This window comes from Atractosteus spatula, chromosome 5, assembly GCF_055471065.1.
Source record: "Atractosteus spatula isolate fAtrSpa1 chromosome 5, fAtrSpa1.hap1, whole genome shotgun sequence".
Classification (NCBI taxonomy): domain Eukaryota; kingdom Metazoa; phylum Chordata; class Actinopteri; order Semionotiformes; family Lepisosteidae; genus Atractosteus; species Atractosteus spatula.
In genome coordinates, this window is record NC_142710.1 from 39,254,525 (window position 1) to 39,280,051 (window position 25,527).

At 36.7% G+C, this 25,527-nt stretch overlaps 1 protein-coding gene across 2 annotated transcripts; it reads left to right on the forward strand.

Annotated features, from left to right (window-relative positions):
• Positions 1-1,659: 1,659 nt before the first annotated feature.
• On the forward strand, positions 1,660-25,390 carry fhip2a (FHF complex subunit HOOK interacting protein 2). 2 transcript variants are annotated; one of them, XM_088917593.1, is made up of 18 exons: positions 1,660-1,817; positions 5,738-5,816; positions 6,145-6,314; positions 7,592-7,696; positions 8,307-8,429; positions 8,521-8,592; positions 10,085-10,366; positions 10,701-10,897; positions 16,114-16,228; positions 17,206-17,282; positions 17,914-18,106; positions 18,368-18,537; positions 19,451-19,594; positions 19,685-19,775; positions 20,107-20,250; positions 20,656-20,796; positions 20,947-21,050; positions 21,813-25,390. In XM_088917593.1, exons 1-18 carry the CDS (start codon positions 1,773-1,775, stop codon positions 21,916-21,918), a joined length of 2,358 nt encoding a protein of 785 aa, XP_088773719.1. In that variant the 5' UTR covers positions 1,660-1,772; the 3' UTR covers positions 21,919-25,390. The 2 variants fall into 2 exon arrangements, with proteins under 2 accessions (XP_088773719.1, XP_088773720.1); XM_088917594.1 differs by lacking the exon at positions 8,521-8,592.
• Positions 25,391-25,527: the final 137 nt, after the last annotated feature.

Genomic DNA, 25,527 nt, shown 5'->3' on the forward strand with positions numbered 1-25,527 from the left:
TTTATCCTCTCCAGACCATCTCTCATTTAATGACTTGCCAGGTCTAAAAAGCAAGTTAAGTTTCCATTATGTTGTTTTTGCAACTATGCCATGTCATATTTAAGATTCTTAATGTAAGATTGGAAGTTTTGACCAATATCATATCATTATGTGGCTAATTCCCATCTTTGTTTACAGCAAATATATGGATTCAACTAGAAACACCAAAGTGGAGGGAACTCCACACTCTAATATCAAGATCCTGGCTTCATGTGATCAGATATTGAGTGCTCCAGATTAAAATGTAATACTGTTTTTTTGTGCAAATTAAATGCAAGCTCACTGTGATGGGGGGTTATACAAAAGAGGGTAGCACAAAGCAAGTTCTGAAAAGGAAAGTGACAGCTAGAGCCCACAGCAAGGACAGATAAGAACCCACCACTCTTAAAAGACAAGGAAGCTACACTGACAATGGTGATCTGCTGACCTCATGGCCTAGTTAAAGTTAAATTTTACTCCTGCCAGTTCGGAGCTGCTCCTTATCTGCCATGCACACTCAATCTGCCTGTCACAGTCTGCCAGTCTGATAAGTCCACAGTAATTAGTTCAGACGCTGGATTCTTCTTGCACTAAGTTAGTCTAAACTTGCTGTGCTATCATCATGTAGCAGCCTCAAGTCCTTAAGAATTCAGCTTTACGTCTATTTTGGTGGATAATAGATGATGTATTGCAGAATTGATCTTTAAAGCAACAGTTCAAGTGTTACTTCATTATTAAGTGCTACAGTACGTCTTTTGCAGTTGTCCTTATTCAGAGAAGGTTGCATACACATTATCAACATACTGGGTGATAAATGAAATGGATAACACAGCAAACAAAATATAATTAATTACAAACATACAATATCTGTCTCTTTGGACTAACCATTATTCTTAAAAGTCTTGGTGAGCAAGAGCTTAACTCCAGAGACACGGAACGTAAGGCAGGGCTATGCATTGGCTGACATTCCAGTTCATCTCAGGGCATGCAAACACATACACAGGAAGGACACCCAAACTCCACACGGAAGGCACCTCCATTTCAGAACCGACCCCACAAAATTGTACAGCAGCATGAACGCACATGTCAAACCATCATGCTGTCCAAAACCTACCATACATCAAGATAAAAATAATAACGTGGAGGAAATGATAAATGCATGTGCCTAGAAGCAGAGCAATTTACAAATTAGGGAGCTACTCCTTCCAAGTGCTGAGGATCATTAGTGCAGATAGGTGGAAACAAAGACTGAGAATCTGGAGTTACAGCCATTATGATTCCAGCAGTTAGGTTTTCAGCTTTAGCTTGTAGGCTTTGATAACATAACATAGCTGGCTAGCTTTCTCCAGACTCCCACAACTCTTTGTATAAAAAAGTGTCCCCTTTTTTACTATTAAATTCTAGTGCCCACAGTCCCAGCACCCTTTAAGAGGCCTTCTGTGGAACATTTTAGGTTACTTAACCTAGAGGTGGCGATAGAGTTCCCCTTTTTTTTTGCAGGCTCCCTCTAGCGTTTAGTAGATGCTCTGAATCCCAAAGTGCCACCGTGTCCTAGGTGTTGTGTGTGTCGACTGTTTACAGTGTATCCAGCTGAGGCTGTGTTTCAGTCTTGGGGTTTTCATTGTTTATTTTTATTTTTTGTGTTAAGGTACCTTTATGAAACTTCCAATCTGGATCGCGGCGGCAACAATAGGAAGAAGATAGAGGAATTCTCTAGGTCTTCTCGGGAGAAACTGCTTCAGTCCAAAAACAAAATGTTCTCCAAATTCACCTCCATCCTCCAGCATGCAGTCGAGGCGGTGAGTGTGCACTTGATCAAGCCGTAAGGAGACGCAGACAGAACGGCTTAGGAGACAATTGAGATCGGAGAGAAATAGGCCTAATATATTAATGGTGTATAATGTCGCTAAACGAGAGGAGGGAATTGTTAAGGTTTTAGTATGTACTTCCTTTTCTGTTATTTAATATCCATTTAAATGAGTTTTATGAACATTTTTCCGTCTATTTCCTATAATCCTTTTAGTTGATGACAGGATGAATAATTTCCTGTTAGTAACCCTGTATCTAAATAGTAGGCCCGTTATGGTTCTAATACGAATTATAATGAAAAGCAATAATTGCATTGCTTACATTTCAGTGAGGACAACCCTGAAGGAAATTTAGCACTAGACCTTTCTGTCATCAGGACTGCTACGTTTAGTGTATAGTCTGAATTTTTCGCAGTTCACAGTTTGTGAACCTTATATCTACTTTACTGTAAAGACTAGTTTCTTCAGTGTTTAACATTTTTTAATGTTACATTTTTAATGTTTAATGCACGTTATTCGTATTATATTTAATAAATATCTGTTAATTTGTTGCTTTATCAGTTAGCATTGCTTCGATTCGTGAAGCAGTTGCTTTTTTTTGTTTCAAACTGACACACGATGTTTGAAAAATAAGCCCTAGCTTCCAAAATAAATTATTTGACAAAAGTAGCTGAAGGGTTTTACTAGATGCGTGTGAAACCTTAAGTTTATGCAATCTACGGCATGTTGGTTTCAGAATACGAAGAAAACAGACGATTGCATACAGTCCTGGAAGGCTGCCTGATTTTTCGGTCGTTATGTTAATATGTTCATGGATTGCTGGTCCTGGTGTTGGTGAAACTCATTGTAATCTAACTTTACTTACAGCTGAACTCATTATTAATTAATTTTATCCAACCTTTCGTTAAACTATTTTTTTAATAGTTGCGGCTGTTTAATAGCACGACATGGTTAGAAATGTACATGAACTTGGCACCAGATGTTATATTTCAGAACCCCTGCGCTTTAGGTTTATTATAGAACAACCAAATGAAATGTAATCAACAGGTCTATTAATTACAGTGAATTCTTATCATGGGAGTGTGACAAAGACGTCATTATTTGATGATAAATTAAGAGTTATTTAGAAAGTTGTGGTAGAATTTTAAAACCAGTTTAATTATAGATTCGCTTCTTGGAAATAATGCCCTCAAATAAGTTATGAAAAAAGTTACAAAAACAGCTAAAACCAAGCAATTAATCCAATTAAGAGTTAAGTAATTTTACTAATATTATGGAATAAAAACCAGAAGGCACAGCTGCAGTTCCACAACAAAACTGGGAGATAGTGGAGTAGTATATAATTTTTTAGATAAATGATGAGAATCTATCTTTAAGACAATAGAGTAGTGGCCTACTGAGCAGAGGACCGTGGATTCAGATCCCCGTTAGGACACTACTACTGTACCCTTGAGCAAGGTACTGTACATAACTCAGATTGCTGAGTCCATTAAATGTGATCACAAAGTCTGTGCTGTATAAAAGACCCCCATTGTAAATGAGAATTGGTGTTTCTTATACCAGTTGTGCGCAAAACGCGTTAAACACAAAGCCTGATACGGAGATCCAGTAAAAAATATACTCTTGTCTTGTACTTTTAGCTTTGCTCTACAAAATTATGTTTGTCTCAGGATTTTATTCTGCACATTAAAAAATAAGACTATTGTTAGCTACCAGTCAGAGGAAGAGGTTGATGAAATATGCCAGAGAATCATGTAAAAAAAAATGACTTTAGCTATATTTTGCAAACGATTCACTCATTTCTTTTGTGGAAAACAGTTTGTTGTGGCTGTTATGTTAATAGACCCCCAGTCAAAGAAGACGCCTTTCGAAGCACAGGAACATGTCTGAACGGCATGGGGACAGGTGGTGTGGGCTCGATTATAATGATAAAGGACTGTGCTGTTGTAGAAAAAGCAAAAAGGTCTCAGTACATAATGCTTTTCTTCTTAGTCTTGTAAAGCAGTTAAGAAGGAGAGTTAATAGCTTTTTTTCTTTTTGAATGTGATATAAAATTAAGTTTGATTTGTACTCAGTTTGTACAATGTACAACCTAACATTTTGTGGTAGAGAGAAACTTGTAAGTTACGTAGTTGTATGTTGACATTTTCTGAGAATTTATTAACTTGCCAGTGGATTGTTTTTCTGTTTTTTGAGCCTTAAACATTACTATCAGGGATCAGGAATTATTCCTGCCTATGTGGGTACTGCAGTATGCAGGTTAGACCTATATATAACAGTTTACAGGTTGAATCCATCAACATGCACTTTCAAAATAAGCAGAGAAAAGGTTGGCTCACAGTATGTACAGTGATATGCTTACATGACCTCATGATATGGCATTAAAGTTGTCAGTACAAAGGTCAAGTTTGCGTTGTCCTATTGCTCCTATTGTGTGTCCCATGAAATTGCATTTGCAAACAAAAACTTTAATTTTAAGTTATGTGAAGTTATGAAAACAAATGTTAGATTGATCGTTTCTAATAATAAATGTTAAATGAATTGTAGTGTGGGGTGCATGCACGTAGGACTGTTGCTCCCAAATATCTCTGTTCACACATAGTACCCCTACAGAAATATTTTGTAAATACTGAATGCAGAATATTCTAAGTACAAAATGTTGGATATGCCTGGGGGCAGCATAATAGCACGCACAGTTAGCATTGCTGCCTTGTAGCACTGGGGGTCTGGATTAAATTCCTTGGGTGCTATCTGCGTGGAGTTTGTATGTTTTCCCCATGTTCGCTTGTGTTTCCTCCAGGAGCTCAGGTTTTCAAAGACATACTGGTAGGCTAATTTAGCTTCTGGGAAAATTGGCCCTGATGTGAGTGTCTGCGTGTTTGTGTCTGTCTGCCCTGCAGTGGACTGGCATCCCATCCAGGGTGTATCCTGCCTTGTGCCTGTTTCTGGCTGGGGTAGGAGGCTCCGGCTCTCCCACAATCCTGTATTGGATAAAACAATTAGAAAATGGAAGGATGGATATGGCTGGGCCAAATGTTTTCCTCTTCTGTTCCCCTAAAGAATCTTTAAATTTAGACTCTGCTGCTGTCACAAGTGCCACACTTACCATTACCTCTTCCAATTAATTAAAGTTGGTCCCTAATCTAGTGAATGTCTTTATAACTATATTAACAACAAAGGGAAATCATTAAATTAATGCATTTCTTTATCATTAACCTAACAAAATTTTAATTTAGTCTTCAGAATTCTACTGTTTGTGTCCTTACTGATGACTGTTTTGTAATTGTGTTAAAATTATACTTTTATATAATGAATGTAAGTATTCCTATGGTATTCCTACCATTTAACACTTTGAAAACATGAGGTTCTAAAGAAGGCCAACAGCCTTGTACAGTGCATGGCAAACCCCCTCCTTTGTGAATTTACGCTACACCCAGTGGAGACACCTGTTCGCCCCAAGGTATAATGGAAATAGACTTAGGAATCATTCATCCCCTCTGCAGTCTCATTCTTAAATAATGAAGTCATTATTTTATCTCCTGAAATATTGATGTCTTGAGCTCTTTGTTGATGATGTTTGCTTTTGTTGTATTGTTGTGCTGAACTCTGTCACAAAACATATTTCCCCAAGGGGATAATGAATTGAATAGAATTTTGTCAACTACAGGAAAAGCATTTGAGATTTTGGCTCATTTGTATAACATTGAAAAGAACCACTAAACTGTCCTGTACAGTACAGGACTCTTTTAAGTGTTACACAAATGCTATAAAATACTATTTAGACCCTTACTGTTCTCTAGAAAACTGAACCAGACATAAGACTGATAATTGTGTTTGGTCAATATTGACCTCTAAAAGCAAGTTATCTGCTTTGAAAGGAAACTTGATCGTTGTTTTTATGTGTTTTGCAGCTGGCACCTTCCCTTCCATTGCAGGAGGATTTTGTGTATCATTGGAAAGCTATCACACACTACTACATAGAGACATCAGGTGGGGCATTTTGGTTTAACGTACCAGTTCCCAATGACTTTTTTATACAAAAGTTACTGAGAATTATAATGTAGTAAGAGGTGTCATAATAGCATTGAATTGCAATTTGTTTCAAAACCACTGTTTTTATTGCTTTACCTGAATACCCTCAAGTTGTTCTTGATGTGTAAATCAAGATCAAATCAGGTAGGCGTTAGGAGGCCACTGATCTTCAGTTTGTTACTGCATATTAGCTGTGGTGTGATATTGTTTTTCACTAATCGTAACTGTAGATCAACTTTAGTGAGTCTGAAAGTTTCTTTGTAATGTCAGCAACTCTGTTTTTCAGATGACAAAGCCCCAGTGACAGATACAAACATCCCTTCACACCTGGAGCAGATGCTAGACATTTTGATTCAGGAGGAGAATGAGCGGGAGTTTGGAGAGACTGGCCCATGCATGGAGTATCTTCTCCACCACAAGATCCTTGAGACACTCTACACTCTGGGAAAAGCTGATGTAAGGAAAAAGTGACTTGTTCATTGGGGGTGTACAGTTCACTGTGTTTCATGTGTTTGGTAATATTAGATTGAAGTTATATTTTAAGTGATGCAAAGCTCACCCCATCCATTAGACTTAAAGGATGCAAGACATGAGCTCAAACCATAAGTGCGTGAAAGGAAATATAATCAAATAATTGTGAAAGAAATGCTTCAGTGCTCTTTTTGCATGAGCAATATTATATTTAAAGTCCTGTTTGTAATCAGTTGCAGTACTCCGGACTAGTTGGCTTTGCATTGTACCAAAAATTAATTTAATCCAAACCTTAAACCATCCAAACAAGAGCCGTTAATATGATTGTAGTTAGGGATAATGTTTCTCTAATTTTATGAGTTTAAGAATTATCTGGGCTTTGTAGTAATTTATCTTGTTTAGAAATATTTGCTGTTTGAAGATCAACAAACAAAAAAAACCCTAAATCAGTACTTAAGACAAATCGACAACAAATAGAACAGAACTAGTACAGAACATGATAAAGAAATCTCATATGCAGAAATATTTACCATATTAAATAGAAGTGAAACATCCAAACTGAATGTGATAAAGTGTGCTTGTATGTGCAAACTTGTCGCAGAACAATAGTCTTACCTATTGGATGGTTTCATCTGTCTAAAACCTTCATCTTAAATAATACATTTATTAAGATAAAAAAAAAAATAGGATTCACATTATTTGTGTATAAAAGTTCTATAAAAGATCACCCAGGTGTGATGCAGCTGTGCTTAACGTTAGGAAGCTTAACATTTGGATCATCCCAGAACGTTATTTTAAGGTGCATATGTTTGGACTGTTTTTAAAGACTTCAGTGCAGTTGTGTTGAATTATCAAGTTTACAGACCTGATAGGGGCAAGTCAGTGTTCTGCCTTGGGCGGTTTTTGTGTTTTGTAAAATGTAGACACACCTCCTGGAGATAATTGTTTTGAAGTCGAGCAGAAATCAGTTCAGCTCATGGAGTACTCTAACTGTATTGCTTTCATCTATTTTACAGTAATGAAATGGGTGTCTATCAAGAGGTTGTTTTTGGCCTTTTTCAGTCTCGATACTATTTTCCTTTTTTCAGATTATAATTGTACAATCATGCTGCACAATTATTTTTAGTTGACAACAAAATTAGTTAATTAATTTTGGCTTCTTTAGCAACATGCAACACATATGCATTGTGTTTTCAGGAAAATGAGCAAACCAGCAATTCTCAGTCTGATTATCTCATTCCTGAACAATGCTTCTTTTTCAGTGCCCTCCTGGAATGAAACAGCAGGTCTTGGGGTTCTATACCAAGCTATTAGGAAGGATTCGCCAACCTCTTCTTCCACATATAAATGTACACAGACCTGTGCAGGTGAGCATGTATGAAAATCTAATATACTTTTCTTAGTTTTAAACAATGCTGGCAGTAAGCTAAGAGCAATGTTGTCTAGACATTTTGCCTCCAGTGCAGATTTTTTAAGAGAACTGAGACACATTAGAAATAATCCTTTAAAGAAAAATTCAACAAAAGAACACTTTAATGCAATAAACTATAGAAGATCGTGGTAGTTAACTGATGATAAAGGTGAAAACTCCTTCATATAGCATAGTAAGCTAAGTTTTTTTTATTTTGAGAATGTTCCTAAAACTTTACACTAGAGTGACCAGGTACAGTACATGCTGTCTAACCATATTGTCAAAGCTAAAACCAGCTTCTTTCAAGAAGCAGTTATAAGAGATCGTTAGATCCATCAGCTGATAGAATCCAAACTATATACTGTAGATGGACAGAATAATCTGGAAGAGAGAGGAGGCCTTCTAGTGTCCTAATAACAAATCTCAATCTAACAAGATATGGCAACAGTGAATCACATGATACAAATTAATCAATAAATTAGTCAAATTATCAAAAAACCTTCTAGGTCATAGTTGGGAGTACTCTTTATAACTTATTGCGAGGCATTTATTTTCTTTCTCCCCAGAAATTAGTCCGACTTTGTGGAGAAGTTCTTGCAGCCCCAACAGAAAATGAAGAAATACAGTTTCTGTGTATTGTGTGTGCAAAACTAAAGCAGGATCCCTATCTTGTCAATTTTTTCTTAGAGGTATGTATATTTAACCATTGTAATCAAGCGTCTGAGTGCCGGTTTTTCAGTTTTTTTCACTTTATTCTCTGATGTCAACCTTGTTTGCCAGATTTGCCAGGATCCAGTACTCCATTGTTTATGCAGCAGGCAGGAAATGAGCCAAGCTGCAGAAAATACCTGGGTAACTTGTGAGAAACATGTAGATGCATGATAAGAAAATAAAACACTATCTAGTGTGTGTATTGCTTGTTATTTGCACAGCATTAGCAACAGCTTGCTATAATAAAGCCCTGTCTATTCAGAACAATCCATTCTTCACTGAATGCATGACTTGTCAGCTGAATATGATATTTTTTGTTTAGTAATTCAACTTTTCCAAAAATGATGCAGAGGTTTTGAAGATGAGAAGACAACATCATATCAACATATCAATAGGAAGTTAGACTCTCCCACTTCAGAGTGCTAAGCACTGCTTTAAGAAAAGAATCACCAAATTTTAAGTTTTAATTCATATTTAATATATATATAAGACTTTTTATTCCAGGATAATGGATATTCAAGAAGTCATTTTAATTCTGCTGTAATAAATTTGAAAAGTGAATCAGAAAACGGCCCCGAGTGGTATAACTGATAAAGGTGCTTGTCCAAGAAGAGTCTAAGCTCTGTGATCACAGGTCCGAACTTGTCACTAGCTGACTGTGACTGGCAATTGGTTGAACACCACCCAATGTAGGGTGGGATTAGTCAGCTAGGAATCCCCATGGTTTCCTAGACACTTATAGGCTTACAGTGCTGTCGGGGAGGGGTACACCTCTCCAGTCATCATTGAGCCTCCAGATAAGTGCTGTGTAGCATGAGATGTGTTGAAAGACGAGTGGCTTGAATGTTAAATTCTGTTTTTAAATGTCTTATGTCTTTTTCTGGAACATGAAAATATTTATGGTATGTTTTTTTAGGACTGTGTCTTGTTTATAAAATGCACTTGGTGTGCTTGTGTCACAGAGCTGAGTAGGTGATGATATGTTGGGATCTCTTTGCTTTGCTCTCCAGGAGCCTACATCATAAAAGTTTGGTTTTAAATATTATTTTGTAATCATATCTTTATTTTGATGTTGCCTTATGGTTAGTGCTGCAATACAGGACATGTTTTTCATGAAGTGCCATATTAGTGCTTAGGTAAAATAACTGCACCTTATATTACTTTAGGGTTACAAGCTATAGTCAAGCAGTGTTTTTATTTTTACTTTAGAAACAGCATACTTTAGTCCATTTGCTTAGTTGCAACCTACTCCAAAGACATTTAAATCTAATCAGTTCACTGCTCTCCATCCCACCCAGTTGAGTGATGCAATAGTCTTCCTGCAGGATAGTTTGGTTCACCATTTGTGTTGAATGCACTCCTTTGTGCTTGCACATAGTACATTAACCTTGGGCTGTGCTAGTATGGGCTTTGAAAACATTGAGTTGATTTTGTCATTAATCACCATTAACAGATTTATAACAGCTGTAGCAGTGGAAGGCATTTAATATCTGCCAGTTACCACCAAATGAAAAGGCACTTTGCTTCTTTAATATTGTTGTTTTTAAAATATATCATGAAGTAAACAGAGATTTGAATGCAATTTGGAACAATGTAGCTGTTTTTTTCAGTTTCCCCTTATTTCTGTCAACAGAATAAGTCAAAAGCATCTTTTGCCAGAGGGCCCGCATCCGAAAGCTTTCTGGGTAATCCCGAAAAAGCGAAAAATGCCTCCACTCCAGATACTGGTCAGCCTCTGGCTGCAGACAAGACGGGAGCAGAGAGCACCAGAGAGACAGAACTTTCACAGCAGGCTGATGAGGTTTCTGTTTCACTGAACCAGCTCGGTATGTCTTCCGAGGGAGAGGCTGCAGCAAACCACTCCAACCACAACTACAATCTGGTCAACTCCCTACTCAATCTCACCAAGAGTCCCGTGAGTGATTTGTAGATTTCTTGCCAAGTTTTTCCTTTGGTTCACGTTCGGTGAATTGTACATGAATGTCATCTTGGAATAGAATGGTATTTCAGTATACTCACTCAATAGACTTGCAGCCTGAAGATTATTGTTAGTTTGCTGAGATATGTACAGACGTCTCACAGTCATAGATGTACTAATATATGTATTCATAAAATTATAATATTCTAATTTATACTAAATATTTAAGTGCATATTAAAAATCAGGAGGTGTGGCTAAGAAGACATGATTTATAACCCATACAATGTTGGGTGTATTCGGCACTAACTCCTTTTACTGTGGTCTGTGCAGGATGGTCGGATAGTAGTGAAGGCTTGTGAAGGTCTTATGTTGTTAGTAAGCCTACCTGAACCTGCAGCTGCTAAGTGTCTGACTGAGAACACAGCCCTGTGTGAACTGCTGACAGAGAGACTGACTGTGTTCTACAGAGCTCTTCCACAGTCTATGGATCCCTTGGACATTGAGACTGTCGAATCAGTGAACTGGGGGTAAGTTCATATGTGTTGTGATGTAGGACACTGGCTCTCAAATTTCACAGCAATGCTTTTTGAGTCACATTGTGCAGTTCCCAAAAGCCTTAACTAGCCCTTCTCCTCAAACATGTATTTGTATCGGACTGATATCTAGAACTGAGGTGACAAACTCAATTGTGCAGGTTTGCCGTGCCGTTCCTTTCTTTTGATCCCCCCCTGAAATCTTAATTATTTGTCTTAAAATTAGTTTAGTTGGGTAACTTTACCTATCCTGTTGAGGTCTCAGAATGTTTCTAAAGGTTAGTTTTTCTGGACTCAAGTGCGGTTTTCAAACCTTTGGAAACTCATTTCTCAGTTTTCAAATATGTCCCACTGAGAACATAATTTGATCTGTTTAGCTAACTAAAGAAGTTACCATTAATAATTATTAGACAGTTAAGGTTTTGGGCTTCAGAACCACTGTATGTGCCAAGCTGCATTGACTTGGAGACCCTAGATTGTACCCATTAAATGTTTAATCTATTCCCTACCCCCCTAGAATTATAGTTGACATTAACAGTTTGATTATGTTTCAGTATAATCAGAGAAAACATTTCCTTTGGCAAATTAGTACTTTTCAGACTAGTGAGCTGTTAAATCAGGAAAACAAAACAGCTTTTCCCTTAGTTGACTGTCACTGAACCAAAAGAAATTAAAATGTTTTTTTGACAAAATGTAGTCTACAGTTGTTGTTGTTTTGTGCCTCTGCCACAGCAAGAGAGAGGAGGGAAAGATTGCAGGTGTTTTCTGTGTGCTTTAAATTTTTGATTGCCAAAAGTTAATCGCATCAGCGGATAAGGGTAAGGATAAGGTTACTTTTGGCTGTGGCCTTTGGTCTAGATGTGAAATATCTGTTGCATTTGCAACAGGTGGTGACCAGAAATATCAGTTATTTCTGTTGCATGATATACATAGTGCCTTGAGAAAGTATTCAGACCCTTCCTTTGGTGTCTTGTTTTTTTAAAATTCTAAAATGATGCAACAGTTTAATCAAAACCTGAATGCTGACACTGGACTTGTAAGAATAAGTTAAGTTATAGTAATTGCACCAAAAACTAAGGAGAGAAACTGAAATATGTCGATTGCTGAGTATGCAGAGCCATGTTCTCAGCATTTGGTGGAAGCATCTGTGATAGCAATTACAGCCGCAAGTCTTTTTGGATAAGTCTCTAGCAAGTTTGTACATTGTGCCCGGCCTGTCGTCTGAACAGCTGATTTGAATGAGTGCAGTTGAATTCAACATCGACTTCGAGAAGGTTTAGCTGGCAAATACCACTCGTTAATGTTCCATTTGAACATTTCTAGGGTGAAATGTCTCCTGCACAGCTTGTACTTATTTGATCGTACTTCACGCTGAATCTTGTTGAGAAACGTGTCGATGGGACCAACATCAGTGCCTATGCTTATTATCCATCTCTTGGCTAGTTGATCCCTTTGAAAAGGAAACACTTTGACTTTCTGCTGATTCGATCCTCTATTTTCTGTGCAACATTCTGAACAGCTAAATTCTTGACAGTGTCGCATAGTTTAAAATATATATGTGGGTATATAGTATATACAGTTTTATGCAAAAGTTTGGGCACCCCTGGCCAAATTACATGTTTTGTTGATTTTCTAAGTAAAAAGAAGTTAACACAACCTCTGCAGCGAACAAACTTAAACTTGAAATGTTTCTGCAAATATTAACTGCAAATTATTCACAGTTACTATTTATTTGCTAAATTTAACAGATTGAAAAAAATAAAACGGTAAATGTGGCATGTGCAAAAGGTCGGGCACCCTTCTAGTTGATTCACTAGTGTTATTTTTGCCAACTGTTAAGCATCGGGGTGGATCTATTATGCTTTGGGGTTGTGTGGCAGCCAGTGGCACAGGAAATATTGTGCAGGTAGAGGGAAGAATGGATTCTAATAAGTATCAACAAATCCTGGAAGCTAATGTCCCACAGCCAGTGAAGAAACTAAAGCTGAAAAGAGGTTAGATATTACAACAAGACAATGATCCAAAACATACCTCAAAATCAGCCATGAACTACTTCAAGAAATGAAAGATTAAGGTTTTGGAATGCCCTTCACAGTCCCCAGTCTTGAATATTATTGAGAATCTGTGGGTAGATCTCAAACATGCAGTGCATGCGAGATGACTTAAGAGTATTTCTGGACTAGGAGCGTTCTGCAAGGAAGAGTGGGAAACAAATTCCTAAAACAAGAATAGAAAGAATGTTAGCTGGTTACAAGAAACACTTGGAGGCTGTGATTTCTGCCAAAGGGAGTGTTACTAAGTACTGACTGAAACTTTTGCACATGCCAGATTTACTGTTTTATTTTTTTCAATCTGTTAAATTTAGCAAATAAATAGTAACTGTGCATTAAAATTAACAGAAATATGTCAAGTTTAAGTTTTTTCACTGCTGAAGTTGTGTTAACTTCTTTTCACTTAGAAAATCAACAAAACATGTAATTTGGCCAAACTTTTGCATACAACTGTATGGTAAATATATAGCATAGTATATATATAGTAAAGGATTAATGTTGTTAGGAGACCATGTTTCTCATTTGCTTACAGTGACTAGTGAGCTGGAAGGGCCACTTTCACGTTGCAGTTCATGCAAACTCTTGCTTTCACCCATAGCAAGACCAGTGATTTTTCAATACAACAATGTAGTTGTAAGCAATGCAGTACTTTCAAAAGGTTCTGAAATTTAGGCTTAATTTGAAATTTGTCAAATTATGCGATACTGTCAGTTAATTTTTGGTACTGAGATTTAATAGCTGGTCTGAGAAATTGGAATTGCAGTTCCCCTTTAAATTAATTTTGTTCGTTTAAATAAATTTGTTTGCCATAGCAAAGGGTTTGAATATTTCTCTAATCTTGACTTTTCCATTGGACTTTTAAATTAATTATCTATTGTTTTTGTTTGCTTTGAATGTATGGAGCACTTTGTTTATATAGTAAATATTAATTGCAGCTTTAAAGTTTCATGACACATTAATGCGAAAAAATGTGAAAAATGCACTGCGCAAGGTTCTGAATAGTTTTGGAAGGCACTGCATTTCTGAAGCTGGTCAGAACAGAGGTCAGTACATTTACCTCTGCTATGGCATCTAGCCAAAGCTGTAGACAGGGACAGTAATAAGTGTGAATGGTCTACTCTGTCAGATATTTCTGTCAAAGCAATTAAGAATTTGAATGACAAAACAAGCTCTGCTGATATCCTCTGTAGAAAACCCATTCTAGCTACTGAAGGTCAAACCACAGATTGAGAGACAAGTGTTTTATTGGGAATGATGTCCTTGACGGCTTCTTGCTCACAGAGAACTGAAACTAACAATTCTATGAGGAATTACATACAGAATCATGCAAATGTATTCATCTCCTTTGATTAATATTGCAATCAATGTATTTTTTTGTCAAATTAACCTTTTTTGACAAATTGAATGGAAATTGAATGTCAGCACAACCTGTCAAGACTATATATACATTGAACTTTGTTGATGACATACTGTAAGAATTCACCAAGTCACTACTTGGTGGCAGCAATTATTGCTGTCAGCTTTGCACATTCTGCACAATAGCTTTGGGATGGTGCAATTGTCCATTCTTCCTGATAAAATTATTCCTGGTTTGACAGGTTTGTTGGGGAATGCAATCACTGAGTGACTGCAATTGCCAAGTTTAACTATACAGTAAACTTTCAGTTTGATTTTAGTCAGTATTTTAACTGTGCCACTCAAGGACATTCAATCTATTTTGTCAGACTGTTCGATGTTGACTTTGGCCTTCAGGTCATTATACTGCTGCAATGTGAATTTTTTTAAACCCTTATTTTAGCAACTCGAGCAGATTTTCCTCGAGAATTCACCTGTCCTTTCACCAGCAATTTTCCTTTAATCGTGACAAGTTTTGTGGAACCCCTGCTAATGATCTGCATCCACAATAACAACATGTTGCTGCCACACTCATTCTTGACAGTTGTGATGGTGCTGACTAGTTGATGTGCTATGCCGGGCTTTTGCTTGATTTATTTGCATTTAAATCAAAAGGTTAACCTTTTCTCTGATTTGATCATAAAACCTTCTGCCTCATGTCTGCAGTATACTGTATGTCATATGAGATTCTGTCTTTGTGTAAGGACTTAGATATTTTCAATATATGAACAGTGACTCCTACTCGGGCATAAAGTCTTTCAAAATCACTGTTGCCTTCACATTTGGCATCCCCAAAGTTTCTTGTTTACTTTTTCAGGCTGATCAGTTTATAAAGACAGCCAGATACACATTTCACTTCTTGATAATGAACTTCTCAAGATCTGAATCTCTGCTACTTAATCTCTGTTCTTTTTAAAGTTCTTTGGTCTCCATAATAGGATTTTTTATATCATTATGCAAGTTGTAGCTTGAAATTCAGTATTTGTTTGAGGAAACATGCAGTGTCGAGTTAAACTGCTTTGATTACACGCACATGGCATTACACAGATTTTGTTGTTTTAAACAATTCTTCTACACCTGACTTAGCAGTTGTCTTAATAAAGGGATTCAGTAGTTATGCAGTTCAGAATCTTTTAATTTTCTCAAGGTATCTAATTTATTAATATACTATCAGCATGTGTAGCTTAATCATTTGGGGGTACATTGTGCAGGTGTTTAATATAAAGTCTTTTTTTTAAGTTTCTCGATTAGATGGTTAACCAGTAATAAAATATGGAAACTCTGGGGGGGGGGGTACTTTTGCAAGGCCCTGTATTTCTGTCTTTTAGCAAAGACAAAATTTTTGCTTCAGTGATCTATCTGTACCTTGAACAAAAGCAATTCCATGAAATAGTCATGATTGCAAAAAACAAAATGTTTTTAACTTTGCTTTCAGTGGTAACTGCTGATATCTTAATTTTATCTGATATCCTAACTTAAGTTTAAAATAAACATTTGAGGTCTTTTTGGATGCATGTTCCCCATCAGTCATGGTCACCTTTCATGCTTAATATGAAATTTCGATTATATCCTTTATGTAAGTGGAGGTAAACTCACAAACCTTAAGCATATACAGTAGTATTGCATTTTTAAGCTTACTGCATTGTACTCTGTTTTAGTGTGGTTAGTGATTTGAATTTAAATCATGTCATATTTAAAGTGAAGCAGCAACATGATTGTTTTAAAAGAGTTGAAAAGTAATACCATGTCCAATGTTTATGACAGCTTGGATGCATACAATCTGAAAGAAGATGCTACAGCATTCCCTGGCAAGCGGGCTCTCATCTCTTTCTTGTCATGGCTGGATTACTGTGATCAGCTCATCAAAGAAGCACAAAAGGTATTTCTGTTAAACAAAGTTGTTTCTTTTCTGGCCTACCCTTTTGAAAACGGTGAAAATAAAAATAATCATACTGTCTACATACTATATTTCTGTACAATTACCAAATTTGACCAATTCTTGCTTTCTGCCATAAGACTGTACAACTCATCCATTGTGTGTTTGGGCAAGGGCAACATTGACATTGATGTGTTTTTGGACTAAACATTGAACTCACTGCTTAAATCTGGTTTTTCCTGTTTTCAACTGTTTTTTGTGCAATATATGCTAGGGACTTTATAATAATATAAAAATATATTGCACATGTGCATTGCAACTTTTGTGTACTGTTCTGTTTTTTGTATATTCTGTACTGTGAGCAACTTTTTTTAGTGCACTTCTCACTGACTGTACTGACGGTATTGTATGTATTATTTCATTACACTGTGCTGTGTTGACTGTGCTAGGCTGCGGTTGCACTGCAGTTTCCCTCATGAGATCAATAAAGCATCTATCAAATACATGTATCACCTTAAAAACAACAAGAATAGTGGATTAATTTTGTAATTGTGTTGAAGATTTTTCTTTTCTTCTTTTCAATATTCATTTTTTTTCATTAAGTTCCTGCAGTGGCTTCTCAAGTAGCCACAAGAGGGCCTCATGAGCCCGTTGAATGCTAGCACAAAAACACAAGTGAGCAAAGTCTCCACAAAAGTTCATTTGCAGCCAGGTTAGCAAAAAATAATTCACTTAACTGATTACTTAAGTGCAATGAAATCAGAGAATCCTGATATTTTGAGAACCAGGCTTCCCCACCATTCCCCACCTGTAAACCACATCACAGACTCTTTCACCATTCGTAAGAATCTCACAAGTTCCGCCCTGCTGCTTTTTTGCTAATGCTCGTCTCATAGAATGTGCTTGTGTTATTGACAGTGATGTTAGGATAAGAAGTCATGTAGGTCTTATCTAAGTTTTTTTTTATTTCTAATCGACAGATGGCTGCTGTTAAGCTCGCAAGAGCGGTTCGTGAGAGATTCCTTGTTTCTGTCATGGAGCCCCAATTAATGCAGACGTAAGTGCCCCATTCCAGAACACAGCCGCCACAAGGGACTCATGTAGCAGCAAAAAAGACATGTCATTTTCTCCTAGAATTGCTCTTATTAGGGCAAATCTATTGGATTTCCTACATTTGCGACCAAGTACATCCAAAATATCATACTTTATCGACTTTATCAACTGTCTAAACAATTAAAAAATGAATCAAGTGACATTTCATTTAAATTTATAAAACTGGAGAACATAATTAATAGTTCATTTTAGCAACCATGGTGCTCCTTTGTAAGAACTCCGATCCCTATGAAATTTAAGATCTGGGTGCAGTGTAAATGCCTGTACTTAATTATATTTTTTTCTTTCTCTAATACATTAAAAATGAAACCTGAAATGAATAAAAAAATCTGTATGACAAACCTTATACAACTGTGCTTAATACATGATATATTACAGAATCACAAAATGAGTAAAACAGTGGAACCCATAACAAACACAGGAATAGATTTTAATCTAACTATGCTTACTGAGCAGGTGGCTCTTAAGAATGTGATAAAAGATGGTTAGAGATATTTAAGCCCTGATGTCTGTATTCTGTTAAGCACTTCTGCCTTGTGCTGCATTGTGTTCAATTTGGATGTTTTTCTCCAAAGGTCAGAGATTGGCATTTTGACTTCCACGGCTCTTCTGAATCGCATCATTCGTCAGGTCACGTCAGAGGCCCTGCTGCAGGAGACTATTTACTTCATCCTGGGAGAGCAGAGAGAGCCCGAGACCCTACGTGACATCAACAGATACCCTCTGAGACATCGGCTCATTGAGCACTGTGACCACCTGTCAGATGAGGTGAGAAACTGACAGGCAGATTTTTTTCATACTATTAAAAAGAAGAACCTGAGATGGTAAAAGAAAATGAATGTTATGATATCAGAAGAAAAGTCCTCATTGTTATTTCTTTCTTGTGGTATATTTAACTTCATTGTAGGTTATATAAATTGCCTATTGGTGTTGGGAACAACACGGGAAGAACATTAAGTAACTGAAAAGCTTTGGTTGTCTTATGAAACACTTAGAATCTTTGGCTTGTTGTGTTTTTCTGTTTCACAGATCAGTATAATGACTCTACGAATGTTTGAACACCTTTTGCAAAAACCTAACGAGCACATAATCAGCAACCTAGTCCTGCGGAATTTAGAAGAAAGGAACTATGCCGAGTATAAACCTCCATGTCAAGAGGACAAAGATGTTGTGGAAAACGGCCAGATACCTGGGGCAGTGTAAGAGCTTCTGCCTTGTTTCGTGCACAAAATTATTTATTTTTTTTCATTTTTTAGTTTGCATGTTTTTTACTGTATATTTTAATTCTGTATTGCAAGCTTGGTTCAGTATCAAATGTTGGTTTTCACATGTGTTGTTGAGCAGTGTCTACTGTCATGAAGGCGATCTCCTGGTAAATGGAGACCCATGACAATTCAATCACTGTAAACAACAATAATAGCCCTTTCACAACTGGCAACCCACTGAAGCTAAGCAGGTGTGAGCCTGGTCAGTACCTGGATGGAGACCTCCTGGGAAAAACTAAGGATGCTTCTGGAAGAGGTGTTAGTGGGGCCAGCATGGAGCACTCACCCTGTGGTCCATGTGGGTCCTAATGCCCCAGTATAGTGACGGGGACACTATACTGTAAACGGGCGCCGTCCTTCAGATGAGATGTAAAACGGAGGTCCTGACTCTCTGTGGTCATTAAAAATTCCAGGGCGTTTCTCGAAAAGAGTAGGGGTGTAACCCCGGCGTCCTGGCCAAATTTCCCATTGGCCCTTACCAATCATGGCCTCCTAATAAACTCCATCTATGAATTGGCTTCATTGCTCTTCTCTCCTCCCCACTAATAGCTGATGTGTGGTGAGCGTTCTGGCGCTCTATGGCTGCCTTCGCATCATCCAGGTGGATGCTGCACATTGGTGGTGGTGGAGGGGAGTCCCCATTACCTGTAAAGCGCTTTAAGTGGAGTGTCCAGAAAAGCGCTATATAAGTGTAAGCAATTATTATTATTATTTCCTGCACAGAAATTTAAGGAAGATAATTTTTTCGTTTTTCTTTACATGTACTGCCTAACAGCTTATACAGTAAAGCTGTACACTTTTTATGATTTGTTGTAGTAATCATCATTTGTTCTGACTGTGCTTTCAGAGACCTGGAGGAAGATCCATTGTTCACAGACTTTTCCCCTGACAACAGGGTGTCGAGTGCCGATTGGCTGAGTGTTTCACCACCTCAGACGCCAGATCACACAAAGCCAGATGGCAAGACAGAGGTCCACAAGATAGTGAATAGGTACAGCACCCAGCTACTTGAACTGTCTGTTGTGTAAACTACTTCCTTTGTTATAGAAAAATAATCCTATACCTTTTGTCCTGTCTGTAGTTTTCTCTGTTTAGTCCCCGATGAGGCCAAATCTTCATACCATGTGGAAGGCACAGGCTATGACACCTACCTCAGAGATGCCCACAGACAGGTGAAGATGTTTGTTTAATTCAAATTAAGTTTATATTAAATTGAGGATCTGTTTTGTTCATATATATATATGTGCACATGTATATATAATCACACACATATATGGAGAATCATATTGTATATAGTTAAAAAAAGATGTGCGCTGTATGCATTTATATATATATATATTTGAATTGAACTAAATAGCCAGTGTACGTATTGTTTCACTGATTACATTGTTATTGTGCAAAGTAAGACTATATGCTGCTTTGTAACCAATGTACAATCCATGCAAGACATTCTCAATTTAAATATAATTGCGATGCAATTGTGAATTTGTCTTATTTCCTCAGTTTCGGGATTACTGTGCCATCTGTTTGAGATGGGATTGGCCAGGGACCCCAAAGCCTTTTGAAAAATGCAATTTGGATTCCAGATTCTTTGAAGGGCATTTCCTTAAAACTTTGTTTGATAGGATGGGACGAATCCTTGATCAGGTATGAAGCAAAATAATGAATTAACTGGGAACTTGTGAAGCTTTAAGCTCCTTACAACAAGAAACTCTTTAAAATGAGAAACGAGTGCTTTGGAAAGTTCTTTGTATTCAGGTGCATTTGTCTTTTTAATTGTAGTTTATTAATTTGTTAAGCTTTGTAGTGAAATTGTTGGCATTTCTAGTATTTTGCACTTCCATTAAATATTAAATTATGTGTTACTTCTGCCTTTTTCTCCTTTTCTTGGATGTCGCTGTTTGTTTATGACTTTTCTTGGATGTCGCTGTTTGTTTATGACTAAAATGGGGAATCTTTTTCCACTACATTAATATAATTTGTTGTGGGATCGTCTTGGAATGTTTTGATAAAACCCATTCTTAATTAATCATGGGATTTTTGTGCTTTCAGCCCTATGATGTGAATTTACAAGTTACATCAGTGTTATCAAAACTGGCCTTATTTCCCCACCCTCATATCCACGAGTACCTGTTAGACCCATATGTCAACCTGGCTCCATGCTGCAGATCTCTCTTCTCTGTCATTGTCAGGGTAAGCACTTCAGATATAAAGTACACCTCAACAATGAGAGCACACAAAATCTGTCACTGTTTTACCTGAATAGCACAATACAGGAAAAAAATAAATCTTTCTTATAAAACATTTTGCATAACTCAGTTTGATATTGTTCTGTATTGTCAGGTGGTGGGTGATCTTATGTTAAGAATTCAACGCATCCCAGATTTTACTCCAAAACTTCTGCTGGTCAGAAAACGATTGCTGGGCTTGGAACCTGAAGGTCCAAGGTAAATTCAATCCAAGATCTTTCATCAATAACATTAAAGTATGTTTTCTGACTAGATGAACCAGTTAATCAGTTTGGGTTTGTAACTCTTACATAGGCAACTGTGACCAAAACAGTGGACCCACTGGGTTGCCTGTTAACTCAATAAATATTCTTTAATCCAATGGAGATGAAATGGCAGGTTTTTTTTTGTTGGACATCTTCTTAATGAATGCAACACCAGTTCCTTGCATAAGATCCATGACAACTGTTTCAGTCCTCCATCGGATGACCTCCTAGCCACAGGCTCTCTGTAAAAAGAACAGATGGCTCAAAATGATGCAGAAGAAGCCAAAAACAGGGCCTTCTGTACTTCCTTCTCTAGCTCTACAGCTGGTAAAAGGGTCATAGTGGAGAACCGAGTCAAATTGCTTACAAAACGAACATTGGGTCATTTCTGAATTTAAAGATTACGTATATCAAAAGTCTTTCTGTAGAAGTAACTGACAAAACTGGCAAAAGATGTTTCTAAAATCCTAAAGTGAACAATATGAGTCAGTATGTGAAACTATTGTACTTACTGTATATCATATTTATGATGATAAATGTGTACTATACTTCTTTCTGAATAATTCTTAATTTGTAGTTACCTTTTTAGAAAATTGACGCAATGTAATTTGTTTCCTTCTTTGAAATTACTATTTTTTTTTGTACAGCTCTATAATTTGTGTTGTTCTTTACATTAAAGATTAACACTGGGTTATGTTTCTGTCCCTTTTTTCAGCATTGACCACATGACTTTACTGGAAGGAGTGATTGTGTTGGAGGAGTTCTGCAAGGAATTAGCTGCCATAGCGTTTGTGAAATTTCATGCCTCCACTACACCGTAACAGAAGTTCATGGTGCACCTTGTGTTCCAAACTCTAAACCTGACAGTTTGTGAGAGCTCAGTAGATGTGAAGACATTGGTAGCCACAGAGGCAAAAATCCATCCTCTCTCATCACTTGAAGTCATGACAGGCATCCAGTCTGAACTTTGCATCAGTGCAAGGTCACCTAATTGCAAAGGTTTCAGACTTTGGAAGCATACAACAAATATTTTTAGCATCAGGTCTTGCTGAGAAATGGTTGGCTTTATCAGTTGCATCTAGTTCAATGAATAGTCATTGCTCTTAAAGTTAACAGGATAAAGAAGGGAACTGTTTTATTAATGCAGAAAAAACTATGAGTTCACAACTGAATGGACAGTTTTTACTCCATGTGCTTTTAAATCATGTGGCAAAATAACTCAGTGTTTTTATTTTTAAGTAGACAGCACCGTTGTGTCTCTGGTTTAATGTTAGAATCATGTTTCCAAAATAAGTCCAGGACCTGCAAGCAAAAAATGCCTTAGTGTACAACACTGCCTTTGTATCCTAAATCCAGGAGGTTCTTTTTGTGGTCAGGTTCTGCCTTGGCCTGCAATTTAAATTAGGAGTCTCCAAGTACAATTAATGGCTTATTAAACCACCTGGAAAGAAAACTAGAGGAGCGCGTTGCAATATAGTCTCAAAATGTGAGGAACAAATATACAGGCTGATCAAGATGATAAAAGTTCAAAAGTAAAAATTAAATTCAGAATATTTAATTTTGGAGCACAAATGCCTATTTACACTGGCCTTCCTTTAAATTAACAGATTGCAGTGCCTTGTTTGAGACAAATGTACTTATTGAAGAACACAATTTTAAGTTTTGGGTTGAACTTGTAGGTACTCTATATCCAAATTCAAATCACAGGAACCACAATGATTAGGTTTGCATTGCAAATTTATTCACAATGTTGTCCAGTTACCACTAAAATACACATTACGTCTAGCATATTTTTCTGCAGTCATTTGCACTTTTTATTCTTGTTATCCCTAGTCCATAACAGCAAAAGAAAATTGTAAAAGAACTAGTTGTTCCGTTCATTTTGGTTTAAAAATATGTGGCTGTGAAACAGTGTTTTACAGAAGATAATGTTTTGTTTTGTTTTTTGACTGAATGCTTCATTAAACCTTTCTATTGTCTGTGCCTTGGATGTGGGCATAATTTCAGTATTTCACTCATAGTGTTTTGTTTCTTTGGTTTATTTATGATTGAACAGATATCCACTTGTTGAACAAAACCAATACAGCTTAAATGTTTAGGTGCACATGACATTCTGCTTGTTGAGAAGATGGTCAGTAATACAGGAATGAATTACCTTTACTACATTTTTCACCAGACGGGTTGAATATTGTTTGTTTTTTAGTTTAGCTGTGTTACCTGTTTTAATGGATTTTACCAGCAACTGTGTTTTTATTAACAGAATCTTTTAACAGAAAGAGAAGACTGTTCAGAATGGCGTTTTCTCTGACATTCATACATTTGCGACTCGAGGAGATATTATGATGTTGTGCTGTTGGTAAAAGGAAAAGTGTTTTAACACATGCATCATAGAATAATTTTAACTGGTCATCCCATAAAAGTGCTTATTTGACACAAAGATGGAGCCCAGTAGAACCAGTAGCCATGTGGACTCCTGGGTTTATAAGTGACTAACTGCCCTGGGTTTCTGTACAGCAGTGCGCTATAGGCAGTGTGACTGGTGTTGGATGGACATGAGGCAGCCAGGATAACCTCTGCTTGCCACACAACAGTAAGCTGTCAGGTGTCTGTAAGCTTGTGGTGCAAAAGTACTGCAGCAAGTCCTCAACCAGTATTAACTTATTTTTTGGCACTTGAGACTTGTGGGATATAGAAATGGTGTTTCTAACAGGTTGAGAGGAGAGTGTTCTTAGTTGTCGCCAACCTGTCTCCCATACTAGTAGTGGTGAGCCACACTGATTTCCTTACATTCTGCAGTTCCCCATGACAGTATACAGAGCAAGCAATTGGCCATACCAAATTAAAGACATGAATTGTTAAAAATTGTATTGGTTAAAAATAGTATTATTTTCTTCATGCTACGCTCAATTTATGGGTAATTTAATTTAAAATAATTTAAATCAGGGTTGTCGGACATGAATAAATGCACATTCCATTTGTTGTGAATATATGTATTTTTATCTGGTATGAGTTCAGTACTGAGTCCAGTAGTAGAAATGGTTTTAAACCTGCTCTTTGTGGGTATGTGGATTACTATATGGTGTACAGTGAATGAGATTTTTTTTTCCTGTATGAGAATGCAAGAGTTTTTTTTTAACTTTGAGCAATTTATGCAAGCTTATGTGTTTTAAAAATGTACATTAATTCCAGCATATTGTTTAAACTGTTTCATACTCCAAACATGTAATTGTTCTGTGCTTGTTTCTAGAACACTGTATTCTTTTCATAAACCAAATATTTAGCAAGGGGTGCAACTTACTGAAGTGACATCATTGTTAAAGCCAGAATTTTGTTTTAAGTCATATGCACTTTTATACCAACAGACGTAATGTATAACCTGGACTTGTGTATATATATATGTAAAAAAACATTAGGAGCAAAGCCTGTGGTGACAGTTTTCCTAATTTAAAGTATTGTAAATGCATGCACACACATTTCACAAGGCTTAATTTATTAAACAAAGAGATGCATACTTTTTTGGGAGTGTTTTGCCTAAGTTGATCTGAACCTTTTTGCAGTGTATTTGGTATAGCTTATGGTTCAATAGAAATTCTTATATAACTTATGCCTTACTGAGTAGTGCTCCAAAATGTTTTTGTCAATTTTAAAAATAGGAAACTAAGTCTCCTGAGACTTTTTTTTTTCATTGACAATTGTATGTTAAAATGTCCTCACAAAAGTATTTTTGGCTGATTTCCCAGATATATAGGCATCCGTTGTGCATTACCTGATTGTTGAAAATGTATTTTCAACAATTAGGTATTTTTCAAAAAACAAAATTCACTGCAAATTAATAATTTAATCCTCCATAGAATTTAGTTATAGAACAACAATTGTTGACATGTTTAATAAAATATTTAAGTATGTCCATCCCTTGTATATTGCAAGGGAATTACAGTATGTATTTGTATAAGCAATATGGGAATTGCTTTACTGCTGTGATATTTTTTAGTCAGCGCTGGAGAATAATTTTATTTTTTAATTTTTAAAATCTTCCCAAAATTCCTATAACTTTTATATTGCAGTGCATGTCCCACCAACAAATAAGAACCCTGAGCCTTTTTGGCTCTTTCTGCATTTTATGGGAAAATGGTTTTGTTCAATTCTGGTAATGTGCTATTTAACAATTTTGATATCGATTTCAGTTTTGTTAGGGCATCACACGACTTCACACCGTCACAGAAATACTGCAAGGTATAATGAACGATAACTGAAATATTCACCACACAATTTGGATAATAAATGATGTTTCAAGTAAGTTCCTGTGAAACTTTTTTCTTCCTTGTGCACACTGTAAAATATTGCATTGGCACCGTACATTGTGATGTCTATGTCGGGACATGTTAAACCATAATATTAGATAATGTGCTTTCCCTTGTATGTTTGAAAAA